Source organism: Vipera berus, assembly GCF_964194415.1.
Source record: "Vipera berus genome assembly, chromosome: 17".
In the NCBI taxonomy this organism is placed as follows: Eukaryota; Metazoa; Chordata; class Lepidosauria; order Squamata; family Viperidae; genus Vipera; species Vipera berus.
Window position 1 is genome coordinate 1,281,930 of NC_138220.1, and position 9,488 is coordinate 1,291,417.

Sequence of the window (9,488 nt, forward strand, 5' to 3'; positions counted from 1 at the left end):
GCCGGGCTGGGACACCTGCAAGGTTGCCCTGTCCCTCCCCTGCCAGGTTGCATCATGCTCCAAAGGTCTATTTTGCAGAGCAGACCAGGGGTGTGAAAATCCTGCTCAGGAGAAGGCAAAGTTAATTGGAGAAGATCGAAGCATTACGCATGGTTGGCTTCTTCCCCCCCCCCCCAGGAGACAGCAGAAGGGTGTGTGTGTGTGTGTGTGTGTGTGTAAGAGAGTCTCAATTTCCCACTGTGCACCAAAACCTTCAAACGCGGCTGTGAGATGTGTTTCAAGATGGCTCTCCTTGGGTTGGGATCCTGGATTCGCCACGTGGCTAGACAGGGGGATGCGTTGGGGGCAAGGGAGGTCTTCTAGTCCAACCCCACCTGCCCGAGGCAGGAGTCCTTATAACCATCCTGGACAAATGGTTGCCCAGTTGTGTTTTTGAAAACCTGTAGGGATGGAGCACTTTCTTGAACAAGTTTCACCGTTCACTTTCTTGAACAATCGTAGCAAAAAGAAAGAAGTCCTAAAATGGGGAGTGACTTAACAGCAGTGCTGCTTAGTGATGAAAATTCTTGTCTCAAATGTGGGCATAAGTTGAGGACTATTGTAATGCTAAAGACGGGTTAATTCTGTTTTAGAAAAGAAAATGAAAAGATATACACGGGCAGTGGTTTTGGAGCAGAAGACCTTCTGTTCTGCTTTGTTCAACGTTTTTTATTCTATTCTATTCTATTCTATTATTCTATTCTATTCTATTCTATTCTATTCTATTCTATTCTATTCTATTCTATTCTATTCTATTCTATTCTATTCTATTCTATTCTATTCTATTCTATTCTATTCTATTCTATTCTATTCTATTCCATTCCATTCGTATTCTTATTCTTATTCTTATTCTTATTCTTATTCTTATTCTTATTCTTATTCTTATTCCAGTCACTACAATACCTACTTCAGCAATACAAAGAGGCCAACACAGGCATCCCAAACTGGCAACCCAGCGATGTAAATGTAAATTACGCGATCGTGGGGATACTACAAAACGCTTGTGTGAAAAAAACAATCATTAAGTCCCTTTTTTCAGCACCAGTGAACAAACAAATTCAGCACCAGTCAACAAACGAATTGTCATAAATGAAGGATTACTTCTAAGTGGTGGGTGATCTAGTTCAAGAGACCAGCTCTGCTCTTGGGGCATTGCACCATCTCACACCATCACAATCGCTTGTGATGGATTTTGAGCAAACCCCTTCAGCCAAATTTGAGGGGGGGGCTTGTCTTGCTTCTCCCCGCCCCGTTCTGTGATCCCCAACAACTGACCAGGTTTGGCGAAAACCTCGTGATGTTCCTCCCAGGGGGCTAGAGGGTCTCACCTCCTCCAGGTGAGTCCCTTTGGCACAGAAATGAAGCACCTGGAGACGTTTCCAGCTTCGTGCTTTCTCCTTCCAACCCAACCCCGACGATCAAAAATCAACCCAAAAAAGAAGACTTGGTCCAGACACTTCACATTTATTTTGGAAAAAAAACAAAAAAGTCTTCTTAAAAATACTCCTACAAAGATCTTGGAGTAGCAGCTTCTGCTTTTCTCTTTCTCTCTCTCTCTCTCTCTCTATAAATACGTGGGATTTCATTTCTTCCTTCTCCTCTTTCCCGGGGACACCCCCAAAGATGTCCGACGGAGTACAGAGAAGGCCTTGGCTGGCATGGAAGACGCACCCTTGGGTGAGAAGGACCTGGCAAACCACCTGTTATTTACATATATATGTATATATATATATATATAATTTTTTCCTTTTGTAAAAATACAAATACTGTCAAGGGTAAAGAAGAAAAATTGCCAGGGACGAAAACAGTCCCCCGTAGGACCTGCTGATGAATTGAGACGCATCTTCGTGAAGGTTCAAGCAGGCGGACGCAGGACAGTTCAGTGAAGGTTCAAAGTTCAAAAGTCTCCAGTTCACACACACACACACACACACACACACACGAAATTGCAGACAGGAGAAGAACAGTCTTAAATTTTTCTCAATTTTAAATAAATATTCCCTGTTTGCAGCCACTGGCCCTTTGGACATCACCCTTCGCTTCATGCCAGGTTCCGAGATGGTTTGAAGATGGCGACCTAGAATTCTCCAAAGAGAATACTCTCACCTTCCAGATTAAAGGCCCAGGTGGGCCATTCTTGACGGTGTCTCTTCCAAGTCTGGAACAGAACCAACCCCTTTTGCCCATCCTTAAATTGCCTCCTTTCCTGCACAACAGCCCTCCGCTCTGAAGGATCACCCTACCCATAAGCCTGGCATTTTATTGCTCAGTCCAGTGGAAGCAGGCAGCCTCAGGACAGGTGGACAGATGAGGGGGAGGGGGGAAAATGAGATTTTTGCAACGCAAAGCAGAGCCAAGCTGCAAAAACCAACAGGCTGGGTGAACTTCAATCCCCAGGATGCCCCATTGAGCATGGAGAATTCTGGGAGTTGGTGTCCCTGGATGCTGGGTGCAGAATTTCTCAAGCTTAGCAATTCGAAGATGGGTGGAGTTCAATGCCCAGAATTCCCCAGCCGGCAGGTGTGCTCTTCAACTCCCAGAATTCTCCACGCTGGCTGGGGAACTCTGGGAGTTGTAGTCCATCCATCTTCAAATTGCCAAGGTCTGCTATGGTTAAAATCAGACACTGAACAAAAGCTCTCTGTCGATTCGTTTGCAGAGGGAAAAACACATTTTAATTAGAATGAAAAGGGAGATGGGTGGGTCGTTAAGAGTGAAAAATGGTTCCTAAGTGGCTTTTTTCCATTGCCATTGTAACTTTGAACAGTCGCTAAACAAACTGTTGTAAGTTGAAGACTAGGTGTATCGGGCTCAGCAAGTACAAATGCAAATGGAAAAAATAGCACAACTCTCCCTTTCTCTCACACATAAACACACAAATATACACAAAGATTTGGGAGCAACGTGGTGTAAATGCCTGCCCCCCCCAACCCCGGAAGTGCTCTCTCTCTCTCTTTCACACACAAACACACGAATATACACAAAGATTTGGGAGCAACGTGGTGTAAATGCCTGCCCCCCCTCCCCCCTGGAAGTGCTGATTTGGAGGAGAGGGTCCAGGAGAAACATATATATATATATTTTGCATTCAGAGGAGAGCGAAAACAACGCAACCCCCCCTGAGGGACCCCATTGCCAAGGAAGGAGGAAACATGGACAACCACCACCATCACCACAACGACAAAAATAAAAAAACACGTCAAGTCTACAACACACGACAAGGGAGGAAGGCCTTGTGAACATCTTGAGTGTGTGTCGGAGCTGCAGCTCGGGGTGCAAAGAGGAGCCGTTGCAGGTTGTGCCAATCCCAATTGTCAAGCTCCCAACTGAACCGTAGGAAGCTCCTTTGGACCTGGGGATAAAGGTTGGAGAAGACATCAATTTTTTTTTAAAAAAAACACGCTTCTGTCCTTCAAAAGGGAAGTGGGTTTCAAAAGACCCGTCCATGAGTAACGTCTCTCGTTGTTGAGAACAACAACCTCCTGTCTCTCGCCCTTCTTCAGTCCAGCCCAAAGATCACCGTCCACCAAAACCTGGATGAGATGAAGCCTCCACAGCTGCGCTCTGAGATGTTCGGAGACTTCCGGTGTGGATATCGATGCTGGAACGTCTTGTTTGAAGAATGGACGAGGTCGGGGTGGGTGGGGTGTGGGTGAGGAGGCCGAGAAGGGCCACTTGCCATCCCTTCCCCGACTTTAGCCCTTAAGGAGAAGGTTCACGCTGACGACGTGGGGTTTGGACGTGTCCTCCTAAATAAGAAATCCAGGGTTGCGCTGGTCTGCTCAGAGTCCGTGGCCACGTGGCGCTCCATGTCTGTCGCGTTTGGGGAGCCCAAGGCCCCCTCGGGGAAGCCTGGACACACACTAGGACCACACGGGAGCGGGACCCTGTGGCCGTGTACAAGAAGCATGTCTCAAACTTCCACGGACTGGATCTGGCTCATCTGCGTGCGCATCACCTGGACGCTGTTCAGGATCTTTTTTTGGTGACCGGCCAGTGTCACTCCGACTCGCAAGATGTCTCTGAGGCCGGGAAGAGAGCAGAGGGAGGAAGATTAGGGAGAGATTGTATTGTGTTGTATATGTTGTATTGCATATTGTATATTTTCTATTGTATTGTATTCTATTCGTGTATTGTATTGTATTCTATTCGTGTATTGTATTGTGTTCCTGTATTGTGTTGTGTTCTTGTATTCTATTCTATTCTTGTATTGTCTTGTATTCTGTTCTATGCTATGCTATTCTATTGTATGATTGTATTGTATTATATGTTACTGCACTATTTATTCTATTTTATTTTTTTATTTATTTTATTTTACAGGTAGTCTTTGACTTACCACCACAACTGAGCCAAAAATTTCCGTCGCTAAGCGAGACATGGATTAGGTGAGTTTTACCCCATTTTACAACCTCCCTTGCCACAGTCGTTAAGCTAATTTGTTCTTAACATTAGTCGGCCGGCTGTCAAGTGACTCCGGCCTCCTCCGTTGAAATTTGCTCATCACCAAACAAATTCTTGCAAGTCGAGGACTACCTGTATTTTATTTTTATACTCGTAAAATATAACCGATTTCCCAATTTCATGTTTCGTGCCCTTACTCCATCGTCATCTGGGAAACTAAGTCGAAGCTGGAGAAGCCGTTGCTGGCAAAATTCTCTTTGTACTGGCCCATCTTAATGGCCTCCAGCCACTCGTCCACTGTGTTGAAACTGGAATAATCTGGAATTGTCCGGTCCAGCAAGGGCAGATTAATCCTGCAAGATCAATGAAATTAAATTCATGTCAATTTCAGCTTACCACCAGCCTGTCGGATACAGGTTGCCTTCGACATAACGGCCACAAATGAGCCCAAAATTTCCGTTGCTAAGCGAGGCACTAGCTAAGTGCGTTCCGCCCCGTTTGGCTACCTTTCCTGCCGCAGTTATTAAGCGAATCCGTGTGGTTGTAAAATTAGCTGCCTGGTTATTACGCGAACCTGGCTTTCCCCGTGGACTTGGCTTTGTTGGGAGGTCGCGAAAAGGGATCGCGTGATGCTGCGAGCATCATAAATATGAAACCAGTTTGCCAAGTGGCCGAATTTGGATCACATGACCAGGGGGATGCTGCGATGGTTATCATCGTGAAAAACAGTCCCTTTTTTTCAGCCCAGTTGTAACTTTGAACAGTCACTAAATGTACAGTTGTAAGTCGAGGACTACCTCCAATGAATGAAGACAACCCAAAGTCTTCTTCCGGGTCAAAGTTCAAGACTTTGCTTTCTTACCCTGAGGAAAGAGGTGCCATGGCTTTCAGGCTGTTGGGGTTTCGGATCATCTTGTCTAGGGTGTTGACAATCTGTCCAAACTTCGGCCGGTGGTTGCGGTCCTTTTGCCAGCAGTCCAGCATGAGCTGATGGAGAGCGCTGGGACAATCCATGGGCGGTGGTAATCGGTAATCTTGCTCAATGGCATTGATTACCTGCAAATGAACGTTCCATCAGAGCAGAGTTCCCCTCTCAGGATTGGCAGCCTGGAGCAGGGGGAGGGGGGAAAGACGGGATGGTTTGGGGGGGGTGAATGCATGCATGCACATGAACACTCGTTGCTCACGCAAGTGTGGCTACGAACGCCTGCGATGCTCATGCGAGTGGGACCGCAAACACAGCCTTCACTTGAGGAGTGCAGTGGATCGCTTAACAACCGCCGCAGAAAAGATTGTAAAATCGGCTTGTAAAATCCATGACCATTATAACCTGTGGGCTGGGCCCTTTACAGTCATAGGTCAAGGAATATCAGTATTTCCAAAAGACAAGGAGCTCACAAGGGTTCCTTCTCCCCTATTCCATAAGCATCCCATAATTTCTGGAAAAACCCCTCATTGTCTTCTCCCCATGTTACAGGCGTTGACATCACCAGAGGTCCTACCCATCTATCCCCAAAGGCTTCCTCAGATGTTTCAAAGCTGTGACTTACGTCCTGGTTGGTCATATCCCAATAAGGTCTCTCCCCATAGGACGTTACTTCCCACATGACGATCCCATAACTCCACACATCGCTGGCAGAAGTGAATTTTCGATACTGGATGGCTTCAGGCGCCGTCCAACGGATTGGGATCTTACCACCCTGTGAAGAGAAGAAGAATTGGGTGCGAGAAGGATTGGGTGTACCACAGGAGACGTCTCCAACACTTGTCTTCAGTTACAGTTAGATGATGCTGGGGGGGAGGAACGTGCACGAGAGTTTATCTAGACACAACAGTACTGAACCTAGTGTGAGAACCAAGGTTATTGAAATAAGAGATGATAAGAAATGGCTGGCTGGAGAGCTGGAAGGGAAGCCAACGCTTCCAGCTGATTGGGGAATGTGATTTACGACTGTTAATTGGAGGAAGGAATTGTGCTTTGATACTATGTGCTCAGGGGAGGGGAATTCAGATTTTGGCTTCGACTATGTAAGTGCCGATGCTATGCTACCCAAATAAAGACTCTTTAAGGTAAACAATGCCTGGAAGTTCTTTGAAGAGTTCCATCTGTCAGAACCATTTCAATCCATCCATCCATCCATCAATGAGAATAGAGTTTGAAGGTCTTCCAGTCCAACCTGCTCAAGCAGAAGGCCCTAGGCCATTTTAATCAATCAATCAATCAATCAATCAATCAATCAATCAATCAATCAATCAATCGGAATAGAGCTGGAAGGGACCTTGGAGGCCTTCCAGTCTGCCCCCTTCCTTCAGGCAAGTAGGAGCTTCATCCATCAGTGGAGGCCTCCTTCCATAACCTGGTCCATTTCACTCCTCCTGGACTACAATTCCCATTGTGGGCTGGAAATGGCCATTCAGTTCACCTAGAGAGGACCAGATCAATAGAAGTGGCCAGTCTGCACCCTGAGGACCTCATGTCAGCTCCTCAGAAGAGGCAGAAAATGTTAGGTAGCAAGTCCTGGCTTGTCCCTTGACTTATCTCAATAACCTTTCGAAGTCTTGGCCAGCCAGCCCTCCTTCCACCCTCTTACCAGAGCACTGGTGTAAGTGGGGTCCGAGGTGTCATCTTCCAAGAATCGGGAGAGGCCAAAGTCCGAAACTTTGCAGACCAGGTTGCTGTTGACCAAAATGTTACGGGCTGCCAAGTCACGGTGGACGTAGTTCATGTCAGCAAGATACTTCATGCCAGCCGCGATGCCCCGGAGCATGCCCACCAGCTGGATGACCGTAAACTGCCCATCGTTTTGCTGAAGGGAAGAACAGCAGGGGAGGAAAGGTGTGTGAGATCCAGGGCAGGTGAGGGAATAGAGCTGGAAGGGGCCTTGGAGGTCCTCTAGTCCAACCCCCTGCTCAAGCAGGAGACCCGGGACCTAAGGGGGCGGGGGTCCTGTGAGGGAGGAAGAAACTGCTGCTCCTCACTTGGGGGGGGGTCTTACCCGAAGGAAGGAATCCAATGACCCGTTCTCCATGAATTCGGTGACTATCATGACCGGGGGGCTCTTTGTCACCACCCCCTCCAGGTGGATCACGTTGGGGTGGTCAAACTGACCCATAATGCTGGCTTCGCTCAGGAAATCCCGTCGCTGTTTCTCGGTGTACCCCGATTTTAGGGTCTTGATGGCTACGAAGCTCTCCCGTTTGCCCTGCAGCTTCAGGTGGCCACTGCAGACCTCGCCAAATTCTCCTGGTGGAGGAGGGGCAGTGAAAATCAAGGGCAGAAAAAGACATTTATTCGTGCACGCCCTGCCCCCCCCCGCCCAAAATCTCATATTTCTACCTTTCAGGGTTGAAATGTGGGGCTCTTGGTGGTGATCTCTGACTTTGGGGGTTTTCTTGCAAATGTTTCATGACCCAACTAGGCAACGGAGGAGGGAGGAGGAGGAGGGGGAGGATGACTGGTGGTTGTTTTCTTGGAAATGTTTCATGGCCCAAAACTAGGTAACATCATCGTTGCTAGCACTGATGATGTTCCCTAGTTGGGTCATGAAACGTCTGAAAGAAAACCACCAGGCTCAGAGAGCATCAAGGACCCCACAGTCCTCCTCCTCCTCGCCAAACTCAGTGCCAAATACACAAATCGTAAGAAGCGCCCAAGAGTCTCTGGGGTTGGTCTCACCTGCCCCGATCACCTGTTCAATTTTTCACGCAGGAGATGTCAATCTCCTTGGCAAACTCCCGGACGGCCTCGTTGGGGTCCTCGTAGGTGAAGGGGTCGATGTAGATTTTCATCCCTGGAGTAACTGCACAAAGGAGAAGAAGCGGACATCTGTCGTTTGCTCTCCCCCCCCCTACCTTGATAAGCCCTAGTTTAAGGAGGGGGGAGTTGTTTCGCTTCCCCAGCAACCCACCCTGCGAGGTAGGCTAGGATAAGCGTCAGTCATTCGGGAACATCAACAGAGCTTAACCGTCTCTCGTCATCCCATTGTAAAATGGTCACTAAACAAATCGTTAAGTTGAGGACTACGTCTCAGGACTTCTCTGGCACTTATTGGTGTTTTGTCAGTGGCTGTGCAGGTTATTGCCCCAACGGCACATTTTGGGGGTGCATGCTGCTCTTCCCTCCTGCCCCCCCAACCTTGCCCCCCCCATTCATACATACTGTGGCCGCTGGTGTAGTGTTGCAGCTTGTCAGTGTATTCCGAATCATTGCGCTCAAATCCACGTCTTCTGGAAGGAGAGCACCGTGCTGAACGGTAGGCAGATGGACTAGGGGGGCAAGGGTGGGCTTCAGCCATGTGTCCCCCCACCCGCCCAGCCTTTATTCTCCTCCTCCCACAACCAAGACCCCTCCCTTTAAGCCCCTCCTCGCCCTGCGGAAACCAAACTCGCCCCTGTATAAATCAGGCATGGAGTTGCCTGTAAAGCAAAGGCAAGGTATGCGCAGAGGTACATAGAAGCTGGCAGGTACATAGAATCCGAGGGCTGGAAGGGACCTCGGAGGTCATCTAGTCCAACCCCCTGCTCAAGCAGGAGACCCTATTCCATTTCCAGCAAACGGTTGTCCAATCTCTTCTTAAAAACTCTTGTAGAAAGGGGAAAATCCAGCCCACAAACGGAACTCAGGAAATGTGGGATATTCTAACCATATCCTGAGATGAGGCAGAAAAACGGAAGCCTCTTTGAAACTTTTCTTTCTGCTTTCTTCAGCAAATCCCTCGTTCTATATTCCTGCCTACCTGTTGCAAACCAGGATGATGACCACCAGGGCGATGAGGAAGACCAGTCCTGCCGCCGAGGAACCGATAATCAAAGGCAGCTTCTCCTGGATGCTGGTTTGGTACTCGGCTGGAGCGGCATGCAAAAAAAAGGGAAAACAAACTAAGCAAGGCATCAGCAGAGAGGATCGCAGAAAGGGAAGATCAGGAGGGATCCAAGAGGTCATTCAGTCCAACCCCGTGCTCGGTGCAGTATTTTTAAATAAGATCACGAAATCCTTGAGGGAAAGGGTCAGGGAGGTCATCCAGTCCAACCCCGTGCTCGGTGCATGA

The 9,488-nt window shown here is 48.1% G+C and overlaps 1 protein-coding gene across 1 annotated transcript in view; it reads right to left on the bottom strand.

Annotated features, from left to right (window-relative positions):
* Positions 1–3,535: 3,535 nt before the first annotated feature.
* Positions 3,536–9,488, bottom strand: part of EPHB2 (EPH receptor B2) — a 20,835-nt gene continuing 14,882 nt past the window's right edge. Inside the window, 10 exon segments of the mRNA XM_081341407.1 lie at positions 3,536–4,061; positions 4,638–4,793; positions 5,303–5,496; positions 5,991–6,140; positions 7,032–7,247; positions 7,437–7,684; positions 8,117–8,141; positions 8,143–8,240; positions 8,600–8,667; positions 9,177–9,285. Coding sequence (XP_081197533.1) covers positions 3,953–4,061; positions 4,638–4,793; positions 5,303–5,496; positions 5,991–6,140; positions 7,032–7,247; positions 7,437–7,684; positions 8,117–8,141; positions 8,143–8,240; positions 8,600–8,667; positions 9,177–9,285 — 1,373 coding nt within the window. The 3' untranslated portion in view covers positions 3,536–3,952.